At 41.2% G+C, this 19,316-nt stretch overlaps 1 protein-coding gene across 1 annotated transcript in view; it reads right to left on the bottom strand.

The window, feature by feature from the left end:
- The window catches only part of SHTN1 (shootin 1), a 126,548-nt gene that overhangs the window by 23,624 nt on the left and 83,608 nt on the right, over window positions 1-19,316 (bottom strand). The window contains 3 exon segments of the mRNA XM_015414003.1: window positions 5,222-5,275; window positions 6,413-6,516; window positions 10,610-10,692. Coding sequence (XP_015269489.1) covers window positions 5,222-5,275; window positions 6,413-6,516; window positions 10,610-10,692 — 241 coding nt within the window.

The following is a 19,316-nucleotide window of genomic DNA, read 5'->3' as shown; positions in this document are numbered from 1 at the left end:
CTTTGCGAGAACTGTGGCTGACCCAAGGTCACCCAGTGACTGCATGTGGAGGAGTGGGGGATCAAACCCAGTTCTCCCACGCACTTAACCACTACACTAAACTGGCTCTCAACTTAACCTATTTTACAGAGTTTTGATATCAGCCCAAACGTACTCTCTGTTCTGTTTCACGGGAAAGATTATGTTTAACCTACGTGTTCTTTTTGAATGATGCATAACAATGAACTTACTGTTCAATTTTATTTCAGGTATTTAGGAATTCAAGCCAGATTCTATAGAGAGATTCCTTCAAAATTAAGATCGTTTCAGAGGGTCGCCATATTGGCCTGCAGTAGAGCAGCTAGATTCGAGTCCGGTAGCACCTTAGAGATCACCAAGATTTTTGAGGGATAAGCATTTGAGAGTCAAAGCTCTGACAAAGGGAGCTTTATGACTACTGAAAGCTTATACCCGCCAGATCTTGTTGGTTTCTAAGGTGCTACTGGACTCAGTTCTAGCAATTTCAGAATTAAGTATCTGAAATCAGCAAGTCTATTCTATACCTACTCTTATACCAGTGGTCCTTTTATTTCCTACAGACAGGCCTGCAGACACAATATTGGAGCTGGCCTTGAATAAAACGGCCACTAATCCCAGGGAGGCAACAACCTTGGAATCTACCAATTGAGATTATTTGGAAATTACACCCTTTCCGTGCAAGTTCACCTTCTGATAAAGAGTTAATTATGATTTACTTTGCAGGGCTGTTTTGAGAATGACCTTGATGATCTGCAAAGATAATTGATAAAGTTAGGATGATTGGTTTGAATCCAGAAGAGCTTTTTGATATGGGTTTGAATAAAGCAAAGGCCCTGGTATTACAAAGACTGAGTGACATCGAATCTCAAAATGATGAAGCAATGCTCCCTATAAACTACAGCAGTTTGAAAACAGGGCCAAATTATACATCAGCTCCATACCTCTCAAATATCACTTATGAGAGATATAGATGGGCCTTTTCGAGCGCACGCTTTGATGCATTTCCTTTGATGCAGTACAATTTGGCAGATTTTCTCAGTTGCCACTGCAGAAGCACTATTGTCCCTGTTCTGGAAAAGTGATTGAATTTGTTATACATATTCTCCTGCATTGTGAATTTTACAAAGAAGAAAGATTGCAATTAGTTATTCCACTCCTCTCTAAATTCATACCACTGAAGTATTATATGAATTTTAGGTCTAAAGTACTTTGGAAATATCTCTTAGAAGATACGCAGAAATCTGTAACTTATGTGGTAGCAAAATTTTGTACTATAGCAATTAGAAAGCAGAAATGTTTGGAATTATCATAACAGTTTTTCTGAGCTCCGAGTTTTATGAGTATTAGATGGTTTTAAGAGAGGTCGATCTTATGCTGGTTTTTGAGTGTAATAAACATTGACTGACTGACTGACCTGGATGGAAGTTATACAACTATAAAATAATAATATAATTCCAAAGAATAGAGGTCGATCTTATGCTGGTTTTTGAGTGTAATAAACATTGACTGACTGACTGACCTGGATGGAAGTTATACAACTATAAAATAATAATATAATTCCAAAGAATTTGGAAAAATAGCAGCATAGTTAAATACAAGGAAAAACCTGCAAGGAAAAATTTGGATTTGACCAGTCATTACAGAGAGAAATCAAGCAATGTTATACCCCTTACTGATATAGGGCATGGTTCGGTTCATTGTCCAAGTATGTGGAAAAATGCATAACCCGGAATGATTCAGGTTCTACTGTACATGTTCTTCTTCCTACCACTGCACAATGCACATAGCTATACAGAGGGTCATGGAAGGTTAACAGGAGATTCTATACACCTTCCGTCTAGCTGGGCATACACTAGCTCAGGCTGATCTTAGCAGACGTATTACTACTTCTGCAATCTGATTGCCTGAGATGGACAGAGCTGCCCTGCATAGCAGAGGTTTGGGGGCGCAGACATGGAGGAGGGTGGCTGCAACATCCTGTACACCACTTTGTCATATCTGGGGAAAACCCAGAAGTTATGTAAGGTAGTTGTAGGAATTGCCAGAAAATCTATGGTAACACCATAGAGTTTCAAGCAATTCCTAGAGTTCCCCCTTATCATCTCTGGATTTGCCTGGAAGTGACATAGCGATGTACAGGACAACGACTTTAGCTTCATTTATTTTTCTTCTGCCACCACTTGGAAAGGCAGCAGGTAAGGACGGCTGCCCACAGGAGGCCTCCCATAGCAGGAGAGCTGGCAGCTCTAGGCAGAAAAATGTGTAATCGTCATTGGCCTGCATAAAATCACTGTCACTTCTGATAAGGCTGTAACAGAGTCAGAGTGACAAGCAGTGCAAGTGGTTTTCCCAGCTCCTGCAAGATTAACTGGTTGTAGGACTCAAGGTAATCTCAGCTCAAACTTACTCTCTGACCAACTCAGGCTTCTTAAGGCCTCTGGAACATTATATGATGATTCCATGAAGTTTGGCAAATCCTTCAAGCCCTGTCACCTACATTCCACCCTGTTTCCCACAGACCCAGCAGAAGGACAGAGAGAGTGTGGAAATTGTGCTTCCTAGGATTGCACACATCAGCACAGTGGGAAGAAAACGGAAAATGCAACATGCAGTTCTTAAAATTGGCACATCTTTTGGGACTCCAACAAAACAGCACTTAATTCTGGATGTTTCCTTCAATTATGTTAAATCCTACATTTTGTTAATATTTTGAATTTAACCGAGTGTGTATATTATTAACAAGGAACTCCTTGGCATTGTACTCATGCTACAGATCTGTTAGTAGATCAAATAAAGTAAGCTGTTTTATATCAAGCCTGAAATGGAACAAATTAATATCACTTTGTTTACAACAATTATATGGAAGTCTACAAGAAATGCATAATTAGCACAGTAACAATATGCATGTAAGCATGTAGTTTTACACCTCCCAATCCTATTTCTCCCGTCTTACTGTGCTAATGACTAGTCTTGAGATTACATTAGAAGCTGGTTTTATAAAGTGCTTCTTTTAATTCTAATACTCAAAAGAATTGTAAGGAGCAAGTTAGCTCTTATTATGGTAGGTATTTAGGACTTGCTAGATTCTTATTCAATCCAAGTCCAGTAGGGTTACTAACCTCCAGGTGGAGCCTAAAGTTATCCTGGAATTAAAGCTGATCTCCAGACTGCAGAGAGAATTCCCCAGAGGAAATGTCAGCTTTAAAGGCCAGATTCTACAGCATCACATCCCTGATGAGCTCCTTCTCCTCAAACTCTGTCCTCCCCAGGCACAGTCACCCAAATATCCAGGAATCTCCCAAGCCAGAGCTAGTAATAGGGTTGCTAGTCCCCAGGTCTGGGCAGGGGTTCCTCTGGTTTTCGGGGCTTCTGCCTGCTGCTGGCCAGCTGGCCGCCGGGGGAAACCCTGCCCCCAAACAGCCACGTCCCCAATTTGATGATGTCACCAAGAAATGACATCATCACGTTGGTGACATCTGGGGGGGGCGCTTTGGTTTGAGGGCAAAATTCTATGGTAAATTTGCCCTCAAACTATAGTTTTGCCCTCAAACCAGAGCATCACCAATGCGTGACGCTACCACCCCCTCCAGGAACACCCCCCAAATCCTCCTCTCGTGATGGTAGGACCTAGCAACCCTAGCTGGTAATCCTAAAGTACAGAGCATAGTAAATAAAAACATTTGGTTTATCTAGCATTTTTGTTCCACCCTTCCTTTTGCTACCTGAAGAGCATTTGTATGTTTGAGTTATCTGTAGCCCTCACCTGGAGAGTGGTAACCATTGTTACCCATTCTCCTCTCCCCTATGAGGTGTGTTATGCAACTGAAAATTCCAACTGTCTTGTGGGGGGGGGGGAGTTTGAGGTATGGAATGGACTGAAGTCCAATCAGCTTCCATATGCAAAAGACCAGGTTGTCGCAGCAGTTGTGATGTGGGCAGGACCCGGGCTTTGCCTTCTGATTGGTGGCGATATATGCTGAGGAGCAGTGCCATCAGCCATACACTAAGGGAGTGCATTTTAGAATTAGAACTTTGGCACCCACTATTCAATTATATATAAGGAGAGATAGGTAGGGGGGCGTTACTTGCCAGGAAGACCTAATTAGAGTCAAGATGCCTAAGTAATTGAGCAATAAATACATGGAAATAGCAGTAAGCTGGTATACAGATAATAAAGGAGTTAACAACAGATGTAAAACTAAGTTTGAGTCCAGTGGCACCTTTAGAAGAGAAGAAGAGATTGGATTTATACCTCGCCTTTCACTCAGAGTCTCAGAGTGGCTTATAAACCCCTTTCCCTTCCCCTCCTCACAACAGACACCCTGTGAGGTAGGTGAGGCTTAGAGAGCTTTGAGAGAACTGATCTTTCAAGGACAGCTCTGACAGAACTATAGCTTGCCCAAGGTCATCCAGTGGCTACAAGTGGAGGAGTGGGGAATCAAGGCTGGTTCTCCCAGATTAGAGTCCGCGCACTTAAGCACTACACCAAACTGGCTCTCTTTAAGACCAAGAAAGTTTGATTTCTGGGTATAAGTGAAAACTGAGTTACTTAATATGTGTAGTCAGATAAGAAGCCAATATCTCTGTTAAGTCCTGGGGGTTCCATTGCTCTGAGTGTTGTAATAATTTGTAATTCAGTAATCTCCTATTCCCGTCTGTTTCTGAAGCTCTTTTGCAATAAAACAGCTACTTTAAGATCCCCCACTGAATGTCCTGGAAGGCTGAAGTGTTCTCAGTCTTGTGATTCTTGATGTCAGATTTGTGTCCATTCATCCTTTGGCACAGGGTTTGACCTGTTTGTCCTATGTAGAGAACTGAAGGGTACTGGTGGCATTTAATGGCATATACAATGTTGGAAGATGAGCAAGTGAATAAGCCTGAGATGGTGTAGTTGATGTTGTTAGGTCCAGTGACTGAGAGTTGTCTGGGCCTATGTGACAGCAAAGTTGGCATCTGGGTTATTGCAGGCTCTGGTATCAATGTCCATGTTCAAATTAGATGTTGTATTACTAAGGTTACCTAAACTTTCTGGATTACTGGGGATTTGAACCTGGTTCTCCCAGCTCTTTATCTGACATTCCAACCCACTACACCACAATGGATCTCATTCAGTGACTCTGAATGACTACCCAAATCCATCCATCTGCTTTCCTATAAAACAACTTTTTCACCAAATATGCAAAGAAGAGAGATTTTTCCTTACCAGAATTCCCTTCAGCTCTTTCATTGCATTCTCTGAGGCCTTGGGGACTTCTGGCTGTAATTATAAAACAAACAAACTTTCATCTAGGTTGCTTGTTGCTGTTTTTTTGCAGACACTGATCAAAGTATTTAGAAGCATGTAAGTAGATAATCACATTATGGTGGGAAATTGCAAGCGGTGGCATTCCACTTAACAAGGCTCTGGTCTGCACATATGGGCGGAATAAGATGGTAGATGGGGCTATACCATAGTTTTAATGCTCCCACTATATGAAAGGTTCTATTTTCTGCCTTCCATGCTAATTTTTCACTTCACAAATTTATTAATGTAAAGAAGCGTTGAAAAATGTTATCCTTCACTTGTAGTACAAAGTTGTACAGTCCACTTGATGGCTCCCTGCCCCAGCACTCATCACCACCACATTCTGATCCCTCTGTAGACCATGCCAAAGCCTTGGAAATGACTTTGTTTTAAAGTACTCAGTGACAGATTGGATTGGAGGAATATAAATGGAATGAATCTTAACAGTGCAAAGCTACTGGAGGTGGGGGGCTAAAAACAAAGAAAAGGCCTAGGGCAAGAAGGGAGGGAAGAATTTAAAAAAAATCCTTACTCTCCATATAGTCTGGCTCCATCTATGGGGGGGGGGTGAGCGGGTGGAAATGTTGGGAGATGCAACCACAGATCTTAGTGTCATATACAGTTGGCCTTAAGACAGCAGAACTTGTCAAATGCTTATGATCTGTTCAGAGACTTCAGCTAGGGTAGGGAGGCAAGTGTCCACAGCAGGCTACTCCCTCCTTTCTTTGCTGCTTAACATAATCAAACCCTTTTCTCCTTAGCCAGCCTGTGCTTCATTCATACATGCTGCTTTCTGTCAATGCTATTTCATTTTCATGTGCACTACAAATGGAACAGTCTGAAGAGATACTGGAGACAATTCTCCTGCACACACACACTATTCAAGGAGGGCCCTAGAGGGAATCTTTGCCTGGATGCCCACAATGGTTCTTAATAGTCTCAGAACAAGTTATTTACTCCTGAGGACCTTCAGGCCTTCTCTACTGGAGAAGGACATGGCAGATAGGCCCCAGAAATAAGAGAGATACACAGTGCAACAATTTCTTCACAAAAACCATTCCCCCTCCCCCAATACACACGTTTTAATTGCAGGAGCTCCTAATGACAAACCTTTCTCTTAGAACGGCTGGCCTGATTAACAGGTCTAAGGTGAACCCCCTTTTTAATTCTATCCATCATTTCTTCCACTGCTTGTCTCTTCAGGTCGGTTACTTCTGTTTCCAAACAAATACAGGTCAAATGAAAAACAGCGAAAGTTCCTGTTGTTAGAGAACATACCACTTCCTTTTAATTTGCCTTACACCAGAATACCAGTGAATACAATGAACATGGGGTGGGATGGGGGAACACTCTTACTCATGTCATAACCTCTAATGCTGGATTTTAAAATGCCTTGCTTTGCTTCTCAGAACTTTGATTTTCAAAGTATGTCACAGGAACATGGACAGATTGCAAAATCACAGATTTAAAAGGATCAAATGCTCATTTTGCCTCACTCTTGCTGTGAGGTGAACCTTCCAGCCCACCAGGGACAAATGCCACTGAGGATGTCATAAGTAGAAATCACCTGCACTGTTGAGGAAGTGTTACAGAACAAACTGCTGTACAGGTGAAGTGCTCAACTACTAGCTGTGATGATGGGAGGCAAGGTGGGAAAATGAACTCCAGTATAACTTCCAGAGAATGGGGCCACAGATGGGTCCTCAAAGGCAAAAGTTCCTGGCAGTTTACATTACTGTTTAGCTACATCAGGGTAATATTATTGAAGGTAAAGGTAAAGGTTCCCTTGCTTGAAAGCCAGTCAAGTCCAACTCTAGGGTTGCGGTGCTCATCTCCGTTTCAAAGCCGAAAAGCCAGCGCTGTCCGAAGACGTTTCCGTGGTCATGTGGCCGGCATGACTAAACACCAAGGCGCACAGAACGCTGTTATTATTGAAAGCTAATACTAAATAAGCACTTTGATCTACTGCTAAGCTTTATCTTTGTAGTCGGCAAGTGGACCCTGAAAGCGTTGTTGCATTGTTTCCCCACATGCTTCTTGTACACAACACATTTGTGGGATGTTAGAATCTCATTCATTTCAGTTTGACCTGTTAATTTGGCAGTACCCTACTGAGATACTGAAATGTTTAATTTACTTTTGTGCCAAAGTAGCAAATACCAAGCACACTCTGGACACATCTACTACCTTCACTAGATTTGGCACATCTATTACTGTACAGATGAAGATGGGAAAGAAGGGTATTAAAAAGTGCATTAAAATGCTTGCAACTTTAAGACTGTAAGCAGACCCAATCTTTCACAGTGCTGCAAAGAAAAAGGGGTTTTCTACAGACTGATAGTTTCAAAGGAAAGGACAGAATCAGTTTCAAATGAATAAAGATAGAAAGATACAATATATTAACACCCTCCTTTTACAAAATGAAATGAAAATAACAGCTTAATCTCCTTCTCCAACCACATTAGCCCCATTTTTAACCTTAACAACTGAAAGCCAACCACAGTAGGAAGATCTGCCCATGCTTCCAGCAGACATTTGGGTAGAACACTGAAATAAGTACAATTTGCCATTGAGCAACACACTAAATGGTGTATATTGTTCACACAGACGAAATACGCAATTTCCAGCTGAGAGAAGAAATTAAAATGAAGGCATATTAGAGATCACTTAACACAGATCAGTTCCCCATAGCTGTCTTCAACCAGTCTGTTGTACTCACAGCCATGGTGGTTAGGAAGCATGGAACTTCTGATCATTTTAGTGTAGGTCTATGCGGTGGCTCAAGTGGTTAAGACACTGAACTGCAGGCTGTGGAAGGTCAGTAGTTCAGCGGTTCAAGACCCGGGTGCCGCAAGACAGGGTGAGCTCCTGTCTCTAGTTCCAGCTCCTGCCAACCTAGCAGTTCGAAAGCAAGAAATTGCAAGTAGATAAATAGGGACCACTTCGGTGGAAAGGTAACAGCGTTCCGTGCGCCTTGGTGTTTAGTCATGCCGGCCACATGACCACGGAAACGTCTTCAGACAGCGCTGGCTCTTCGGCTTTGAAACGGAGATGAGCACCGCAACCCTAGAGTCGGATTCGACTGGCTTTCGAGCAAGGGAACCTTTACCTTTACCTTTATGGGTGAAGTAAAGATATGAATCCACCTCAGAACCGGTGAGTGGCAGTGTTGCAGGATTAATTAAGACAAAGTACAAGGAACCTTTACCTTTTTTTTTTTACAAGGTCCCAACATGGTATATAAATGGTCACAGTATTAAATGCGTTGCACTGATTTGTGAAAGAGGACAAATGAAGTAAGTCCTTGAAGGGAGTGCTACCCTGGTCCCTATAATCTAGGAAGCCTAGATTCAAATCCCTGTAATTAACAACAAATCACAAGTTAGCTGTGGAATAAGCAGCATCTCTGGAGTTTAGCTGTCCAGCTCTAAAATGAGAACATCATCCTGAACAAGATAGTTATGAGTGCAAGCATGAATAATGATTGAGAGCCTTGCACACTAGAAATATCATACTGATACAGAGGAACAATCTTGAGTTATTTTTCATCCCCCCCCCCAAGAAGTAAACCTTTATAGCACAAGTAAAACTAAAAAGCCCTTTCTCAAATGAAGGCAAAGAACTTCATATGAATATGCTTATGTTTAAGGAAAGAGGGATAAAGCCATTTAATTATAGCACAGCAATTAATTACATGGCAAAGAAAATTCTGGGCCATGTTATTCAGACCGATGTACCATAAACCTCTCTCTCAATCTCCTTCAGAATATTGATGATCTACAGAAAAGTGTTTGCCTGGGAAATTAAAGCCTGACTTTAAATAAGTGTGCAATACAGACAATCCGCTTTCAACATAAATACCTATTTTGTCTGTGAAGAATAGAAACTATGGATTTTAAGCCCTTAATGAACATCCAAACCAAGCCAGAAGCTGTATACAATAACTGGAGTGAGAGACAGCTGTTGCAATTTTAACAACATTTCACAACAAGCAGTTTACTGTGAGTGTTAGGGAAGATCAGAGCTCCTAAAAATGACACATTAAAGAACAGTCAGTAACATTAAACAACAAAAACAACAACATCACCATGGTCTACACTCACAGAAGATTTTCTGGAGGGTCAATGGAGGGCTGCAGGCCGGGGACCACAGTGCAAAGGGGTACAGTTTATATTCTAGCAATCCTAAAAAGGTCTATCCTACTCAGGACTATTCAGTTGGGCTTGCTCCCAGGAATGTGTTCTCAGGATTGCACTGTAACTCTCCAAGCCAGACATCTATGTTTTCAAATATTGTTGAATTAGTGCACATTCATGATACCTTAAAGTTATCAGGGCTAAGCAGAAAAGTCATCCAACTGAGTGATAACTGAAATCAAGATTCCAAGAAGCTGTAAATATATGTGTGGCCTGCATGACACTGGTTCAGACTCAGGTGTATGAGTCTTCTGCTTACAAAACAAGTTATTGTAGATTCAATGTCTTTTTACACTACCCATTTTTACTCAATTTCATGCTATTTATATTTCATAAACATGCAAAATGAGGGCCATGACCTGGATAGCTAGGCAAGCCCAATCTCATCAGATCTTGGAAGCTAAGCAGGGCTGACCCTGGCAAGTAATTGGAAGGGACCTCCAAGGAATACCAGGGCTTGGGATGCAGAGGCAGGCGATCAAGCCACCTCTCTGAAAAACGTCCAAGCCCCCAGCAGGAGTTGCCAGAAGTCACCATGACTTCCAAGCATGCAAGCACACACACATATGCACACACACACAAACACCCTCCAAAAAATGTAACAAGAGGGTGGGGTCATTTCACTGGTATTCAGAGGTTTGCTACATCAAAATGTTAAGCCTCCCTTTGTTCCTCATGGCTAGTACCCATTGATGGAACTATTCTCCATTGAATGCCCAAATAATCAATGTAACATTTATTACTTTCCCGTCCTTCTGTACATATGCTGGCTAGAAAATCAAGGTTACATTTGGATTCCTGAAGAAGTCATAGGTGTATGTGTATGTCATCCCGAAATGGAACTTTATCTGAGTTGCATACTCTGTCTGGGATTCAATTTATGTGGAATCCTGGGTAGCTGTGACTCCTGATTCCCCTTTCATCTTCCTTCCAACTAGTCATCACAGATAAGAATAATCGCTGTTGAGGTCTGCTAACCTGATCTGTACTTAATAGGATGGTTCTTAAAATGGAAGTTTTGTTTACTTAAACTAAATGCTTAGAAGCCACAGACCCTATTTAAATATGCTTGGCAAAGGATTCATTTCACTGGAGAGAGAATGAGGAGTACCTGATTCTTGTAGAGGTGCCTTTTCTTTCTTGGTTGTGCTGCTGTTTGGGTGAGACTTCTTACGAATCATTGACATGAGGGACCTTTCACAAAGAATGTCGGAGACAATTATTAAATTTTTCTCTTCAGAGCAACAACTATATTTTCAGACCCTGCTTCAGGTCTTTAGGTTCCATGGTGCCCACTGATTTGAGAGGAATACAAGGGATTGGGACCCATTCGTGACATTTATTGTAAAAGGAGCCAGATTTCACTGATGAACAGCTCATTCTCTTATTGACAACAGTGTTCAAACACTTCCAGGCAGAGACAGAAAAGTCACACCTCCTTTAAAAAAAAACACAACAACCACCCAACATATTATTTATTTCTCTATTGCTGTTGACAAAGCACAGTGCAAAACACTCAAGATCTAAATATTAAAAGGTAACACAGCACTGTGACATGTGTGACAAAATAAAGCCTTCTCACACAATAAAAATTGAAGGGTTAGAAATGTTAACATGACGCATTACTCTCCAGAGAACAATGCTACGCAGCAGGGTGCCTCTATATTGTCCCCTCGTTTCTACAGTATGTATTTGGTAGAATAGGGCTACTGGTAAACAAACAAAGCAAGAATGGAAAATAAAAAACCCTCACAGTATCTATGCTTTCTACAAATGTACAAAGCATGATATTAATTTTAAACAGGCACTGCCAAGTCAATATTTGACCAGATATGAGGGGTTTGTTGTCATTTCTTTCTTTGATAAAAAGCTTTTAAAATGCCTAAAAGAAAAAAGTTATTATTATGTATTTGTACCAAGACGCCATAAGCACCTTTCAGAATGCAAAATAACAGGCAAATGAATAAATAAATTCAGTGATCTTGAAGCAACCACCGTAACTGCTTATAATGTTAGAGGATAAGCATATTTTAGAACTGTAAGAACTCTTCCAATGTGTAAAAGCTAACCTGTGTGACATTACGCTGATTAAACAGAAATTGACCAATTTTTGTTCTCTGCATTAAAGGCTCTTTCTGCGCAATCACACAAAGTGTGCCCCAACCATATTTTAGCCTTTGTGCAATTCTTATTCAAGCCCTGATCCATTGACAATAGCACAATATCCATTCCACATATAATGGATATGGAGGAACAACCACAATGCGGTCTCATTTGTTTACATATGCACATAGCTTCCAACGATTTAACGCCTCTCCCACAAACAAAAATAGCATGAAAGTGGCAGGGCAGTGATAGCCTTCCTGCTTTTTAATTAAGTAAGTTCTCCCAGCCTTGCCAATAAGTTCACAGAAGTTACTAGCTCACCAAGTTCACTGGGATACCTCCATAAGTATTTATGCTAATCAATTGTGGCACATGGATAGCCTGAATGAATTATACAAAACCCAAACACCAATTCTCTTCCAGCTGGCAACAGCTTCTTAGCCAGGAAGCAATCATTCTTTATAATAATGGCCTCTCTGCAGCTCTCAATATTCCATGCCTCCTGAAGTATATTCAGTCCTTGTTAAGAGTTTTTAAAATCTTGTTTTCTTTTTATTTCATTTAATATACAGTCATGTTCATTGCATATCTCAGGACTACCCAGTAAGTAGAAATCCCCACCTTGTTTATGAGTAGTGTGTGGCTTTGCTGCTTTTATCATTTTTATGAGCTAATAAAGGGGAGGGGAAATCAATTTCTCAAGTCCCTAAGACCTAGAAATTTGGGAGGGGGAGAAGGGGGATTTCAAAATTGCTTTCATCTTCCTGCGTTTCCTCAGAGTCACCTAGCTTGTTCTTACTTAATTACAAGACTGGATGCTTCAGTATAGTAATAGCATTGATTTATTTATATTACCTATGGTCTGCCTTTCTCACTTGGACTCAAGGCGGATTACACAGAGTGTAATTGGGACATTCAATAAACAATGCAACAGGATTAGAACCAACCAAAAGTTTAAAAACAGAATTGAAGCAAAGCAGAATTATTAACACGACTCAATTAAACAATGCAAAATTCCATAGTAGGATCCTAGTTCCAGCAAGATATACACATTAAATGATGCAGAATTCCATAGTAGGGTCCTAGTTTCAGCAAGCTATACATAATAGTATAGAACAGCCTGTAATAATTTTTCCAAGTAACTTTGTGTATTATTTAGTACAATGCAACTATATTACTGAGAATTAAACAAAACAAAGATTCAACACATTTCATTAACAAAATCAGCCCTCTGAAACTCAACCCACAGGACATACTCGTCAGTTTTGATGTGGTATCTCTTTTTACCAAGGTTCCGGTAAAAGGCACATTTGCGCTTGTTAATCAGATTTTTCTGGAAGACATAAAAGCCTTATTCCACCATTGTTTGACAACCAGTTACTTCCAATTGGATAACGAATTTTATGAACAGATGGATGGGGTTGCCATGGGGCGCCCTCTCAGCCTGGTTATAGCAAACTTCTACATGGAGCATTTTGAAAAAGCAGCTTTAGAATCTGCACCCCACAAACCTACAGTCTGGTTCCGGTACAAAGATGATATCTTTATCATTTGGAGCCATGGAGAAGTAGAATTCATGGAGTTTTTAGACGACCTCAACAACATCCACCTGAACATACAATTCACCATGGAAAAAGAAATCGAGGGTAAACTCCCATTTCTAGATATCATGGTCATCAGCAAAGCTAACCTTCAATTAGGTCACAAGGTCTACAGAAAACCAACTCACATGGATCATTATTTACACAAAAACTCCAATCATCAACCTCGGCAAAAAAGAGGCATAATCAATTTTTTTTATTAAACCAAAGGTCTCCCACAGAAAAAGTGTTTTTGCCATATATCAAAGCAATCACTGATCAGATGGGAAAACTTATGAAAAAACACAACCTACAAACAGTATTCACATCCACCAGAAAAATACAACAGATGCTACAATCGGCAAAAGATAGAAGAGACCCCTCACTTCTGCAGGAGTATACCGCATACCCTGCAGTTGTGGACAAGTTTACATCGGGACCACATAGCATAGCATTCAGACAAGAATAAAAGAACATGAGATACACTGCAGACTGGGCCAACCTGGAAAATCAGCAGTGGCTGAACACAGCCTAACTCAAACAGGATACAGTATCTTATTACAACACTGAAAGGCTGGACAACACATCCAATTACCATGTCAGATTACACATGGAAGCCATTGAAATCCATAAACATAAACACAATTTCAACAGGAAAAAGAGAGTTTAAAAATAAAGGGCATGGTTTCCTGTCCTGAAAAACACAAAAGGCTCTACATCTGACAATAGCACTACAGATAAGATTAGAATTTCAACAGCCAATCCATATGCAAAAGAACCTTCTCAGGAAAGCCTCTATTAGCATATCACAGCCTGGGGAACTCCTACAAGATAATGGCTCAGCCCTACCCCACCTTTCTGAACCTGCCTACCATTTTTCTTCTCACCTTGACACAGAGAGTACTCCATCTTTCTGTGTTATACCTCTGAGGATGCCAGTCACAGCTGCTGGCAAAACACCAGGTCCTACAATGCCAAGACCACAGCCATACAGGCCGGAAAATCTACAACTAACTAACAAACAAAACAAAAGTTACCCAAACAGCAAAGGCTGAGGCAAGAACTGGGTTCATATTACTAATGTCACAAGCAATATTCAATATCTGTTTGTACAGCAAAACAATCCCATTCTAGGCAATGGGGACACCAGCACTGGGATGGCCATCCTCAGGTATCATCAAAAATTGAGCACCCCTAAGAGTTCACTACTGGATCTTAATCTGCTGCTGCAGAGAAACAGCAGCAACACCCACTGCCATGTGCTCGCATTTCCTTAGGTTGTGATAAGAACTGGTTTCTCCTTTTTGAGCACCCACCTTCCATCACAGTAGGTGGCAGTGACTCACTTTTGTCCATCACTTAGGGGGTGAAAATGTCTACACCTTGTCAATGAATCACCACCAAACTAGGCAAGTGGGTGGCAAAGAGCAGCTGCTGTCCATTACTCACCTGTCCTCTTCCCTATAAGTGGATGGGTAAGTCAGCAATTGGCAACAGCTGCAAAGAGCAGCAGCTACCACCACCGCATATCCCCTTCACAGTGGACAGGAAGATAGGAGACTTTGGATAGCTGCTATCCAAAAAAGCTGGACTTTAAAACAAGACTTGCAGCTACATCCATGCAAACATCATTTTCACAGAATACTGCTTCTCTTTAGTAAAAAATGACAGACAAAGAAATATGAGAGCACAGCAGCAGGTCATCTATGGAGCAAGCAGAGCAATGTAAATATTTAGGGGTTATAATTCAAGCTAATCTGTTTTGGAAGGTGCATTTGAACTCTGTTATAGGAACAGCCATGAGTACTGGGAAGGCTATTTCAAGATTTTATTATTCCTCTGGTGGACAATATGTTCCTGCAGCAGTTAAAGCATTTAATGCTAAAGTTTCTGGGCAGTTATTATATGCTGTAGGGGTTTGGATTAGTGTGGTAACAGATAATATTAATTATATGTTACCACACATCACTAAAATTTTTACACAACAATCTGGAAACTCCGGATCGTTCTGGTCATAAGATATACCCATCAATTGTATATGTTTAACTTTCAGCTCTGTGTGTAAAAAGTTTTAAGAGTCTGATATTTGGATAATTTCTTTTTTATCTTTTTATCTTTTACTAAAGTGTACACCATTGTAAATATCTGTATTTTTATAACAATTTATTTTGTTAGTTTGACCCGCCTAGATCCCTTCCAGTCCAACTTTCGCCCGGGTCACGGGACAGAGACAGCTTTGGTTGCTCTCACAGATGATCTCCGGAGGCATCTGGATCGAGGCGGAGTGGCAGTGCTGTTGCTGTTGGACCTGTCGGCCACATTCAACATGGTCGACCATCAGCTACTGGCCCATCGCCTCGCTGGCGTTGGGATTCAGGGGCATGCCTTCCAATGGCTCGTCTCCTTTCTCCAAGGACGGGGACAAAGGGTCGCACTGGGGGAACAGCTTCCCCAATGGCACCCACTTGATTGTGGAGTGCCTCAGGGGGCTGTGCTATCCCCGATGTTGTTTAACATCTATATGCGCCCCCTTGCCCAGGTTGCACAGAGACATGGGCTGGGATGTCACTAGTATGCTGATGACACCCAGCTCTATCTGCTGTTGGGCAGCTGGTTTGACTCAAAACCGGAAGATCTCAACCGGGCGCTACAGGATGCAGCTGGTTGGCTTAAAAAAAAGATTCTAAGATTTCGTGTGTCCCCCCGCCCCAATGACACCCACTCAAATCTCGGAAAACATTAAGAGACCAAAAGTCAAAACACAATGTTACTATTAACCTTGGAATTATTAAAAGACATATTTTTGTCTGAAAATAGAAAGTTTTGAATGTTAGTTATGTGAAAGTCCAAAAAGATTTACCAAACAAGCAAGAAGACTTTCACGTGAGAGATGCTATTTTGAAAGCAAATTCGGGAACACCCTTGAAAATTGGGGGCAATAATATCAGGATTTTAAAAGATATTCCATTTGATATAAGACAGAAGAGAAAGAACTATAAAGAATTAATCCTTTTCTTACAAACAAATGGCATCAGTTACAGGTGGTTAACCCCAGAATGCGTCATTTTCAAGATTAACGATAAAAAAGAAAAGACTCTGTTTTTAAAGCACGTGAATTTCTGCGGAAACAGCTTGGGGAACCAGAAGAGGGCAAAGAGGAGGAAAAAGAAAGCAAATCTGATGGTGAGTTGGGCTCGGGGTCTTCGGACAAGGACTCCCCTTCTGAAAAGGGGGCGGCTGCTTCCAAAAGCCCTTATAAACTGAGGATTAGAAAAGATAAGAATAAATAAGGGCTGAAGGTCTCTGATTTGTGCCTGAAAAGATGTGGAAATAACTTGGGGATGCTCTGGGAATTTCTTTAAACAGTTAAAGGGATGGTTAAACAATAATTAATCTAGCATAACTGACTAAATTCATTGTATTATTAGTAGCTTTTTGAAAATAGCATGGTGTTAAGCTGATGTATGATCTCCTACTCTTGGTTTTTTAGTTAGTTGTGGGTCTTTTTTCTTTATTCCCTAGATGTAGTTCCCTTCCCTATATTTTCTGTTGTAGTTTTGTAGTCTGAAAAAAAACCCCAATAAAAACCTCCCCCCAGGGGGATGGAAAAAACAAAACAATCTGGGAACTCCGAGAAATGTGGCAGGAATAGCTTTGAGAGCTGAGACTGGGAAAATGTCTTTTGAAGCAAAGACTTGGTGGAGAGTGTTTAATCTAAAAATCAGGATGCTGAAATCAAATCTAGAATCAGGTCTTCTTTGTTTAGTTATGCTGGATCATTATACAAGTGACTGGGACAAATACTTGCAATTTAAATTATTATGTCTGAAACTATGAGTAGTTATGACTTGAGTCAGTCACTTAAAAGACATTTGAGGGACCAGAGTACGTTGGTCACAGCCTGCAGAGTATGTTCACCCTTTTCAATTGGTATTCTTTTCCTGATAAAAATGCCAAATTATCTGTTTGAATTATATCTTTCAAAGTATAGGAGGGCATTTATCCTTGCGTGTTTGAATACCTTGCCATCAGCAGTGTTATTCGGAAGATTTAATGGTATTCCATACTCCAACAGACTCTGTGGATGTGGTACTAACCAAATTGACTCTATAGATCATATTCTTTTAGATTACCCTGAATTTTCAGATTTGAGAGCTGAATTGATTTTCCCTTTGCTTAAGCAGGACTCTGTCTCTTTAGAAGTTAACCCTTCTTGGCTACTAAGAGATGAATAAACAAGTAACTTTGGGTGTGGCTAATTTTTGGAAGCTGTAGTAAAATCACATTGTAATTCTGGTAACCAATGTTAGGCTTCTACTTTAATGTGTGATGGCTCACTGTGTATGACTTTTGTTGTGGAAACAGTAATTAAGAAGAAGAAAAATACTGATTCTTTATTAGACATGAATTTTAAAAAGAGTAATCACAAATGTTGTGATGTGAAGTCTATATATAATGATGTTATTGTTTTCCTGTTTCAGATTACTGTTCTGCCAAAGCAAGCCTAATTAATATGGACTGCTAATTTAATAGAAGCAATAACTCCCAATGTCTCCAACTAAATGCCATTGTCAATTATTATATCTTATTAATTATCGCAGTTTATATATATCAAGTATTTTGTTCACCATACCATCATTAATAGTGAGGGAAAGTGCCTTCTAACTCTTACATATCTAATGGGCTAAAACTGGCTATTACCAGGTGGCCTGTTGGTAACCACCCTCAAACTAGTGGGCTGAGCTGCTGTAAGGTGGGTAAGTCTCAGTGATGCAATGTTAGCAAAAGTTGCAGATTTGGGCAATCACATAAAAGGCCTCACAATGGACCTAAGGTTGGGAGAAGCGGCATACTATTGGAAAGAAGGAGTAGACAGCAGAAGTTAAATGGGTCAAGGGTTTTAGACACGTGGTATGTTAAAGGGCACAAGGAAACATTATGGCTAATACCATGGGAGTGACAGACCGAAGGTCAGTTCAAATCTTATGACGGGGCCGAAACACGTATGGTCTACTGGTCATAAGATATACCCATCAATTGTATATGTTTAACTTTCAGCTCTGTGTGTAAAAAGTTTTAAGAGTCTGATATTTGGATAATTTCTTTTTTATCTTTTTATCTTTTACTAAAGTGTACACCATTGTAAATATCTGTATTTTTATAACAATTTATTTTGTTAGCTTGACCCGCCTAGATCCCTTCCAGTCCAACTTTCGCCTGGGTCACGGGACAGAGACGGCTTTGGTTGCTCTCACAGATGATCTCCGGAGGCATCTGGATTGAGGCGGAGTGGCAGTGCTGTTGCTGTTGGACCTGTCGGCCACATTCAACATGGTCGACCATCAGCTACTGGCCCACCGCCTCGCTGGCGTTGGGATTCAGGGGCATGCCTTCCAATGGGTCGTCTCCTTTCTCCAAGGACGGGGACAAAGGGTCGCACTGGGGGAACAGCTTCCCCAATGGCACCCACTTGATTGTGGAGTGCCTCAGGGGGCTGTGCTATCCCCAATGTTGTTTAACATCTATATGCGCCCCCTTGCCCAGATTGCACAGAGACATGGGCTGGGATGTCACTAGTATGCTGATGACACCCAGCTCTATCTGCTGTTGGGCAGCTGGTTTGACTCAAAACAGGAAGATCTCAACCAGGCGCTACAGGATGCAGCTGGTTGGCTTAGGCTGAGCTGGTTGAAGCTGAACCCGTCAAAGACGGAGGTCCTGTGCCTGAGTCGGAGTGGACCAAGGGTAGGGATCCCATTCCCAACCTTTGATGGGGCTCCGCTGGTGCCAGCGCTCGAGGTTAGGAGCTTGGGAGTGCTCCTGGATGCCTCCTTGACAATGGAGGCCCAGGTAGCAACCACTGCCAAGTCGGCCTTTTATCATCTTCGGCTGATTAGACAGTTGGTTCCCTTCCTTGAACGCAGTGACCTGGCAACAGTGATCCATGCGATGGTCACCTCAAAGTTGGACTACTGTAATGCTCTCTACATGGGGCTGCCCTCATTGCAAATCCGGAAGCTACAGCTGGTGCAAAATGCTGCAGTCAGGCTGTTAATGGGCCTCCCAATGCAGGAACACATTCAGCTGTATATACATACACTGGCCCTGAGAAGAAGGGACCTAAATGAAGAA

Source organism: Gekko japonicus, unplaced genomic scaffold (assembly GCF_001447785.1).
Source record: "Gekko japonicus isolate JY-2015 unplaced genomic scaffold, Gekko_japonicus_V1.1 scaffold2377, whole genome shotgun sequence".
In the NCBI taxonomy this organism is placed as follows: domain Eukaryota; kingdom Metazoa; phylum Chordata; class Lepidosauria; order Squamata; family Gekkonidae; genus Gekko; species Gekko japonicus.
Note: the sequence above shows the minus strand (reverse complement) of the source record. Positions and strands in the feature narration are given on the sequence as shown.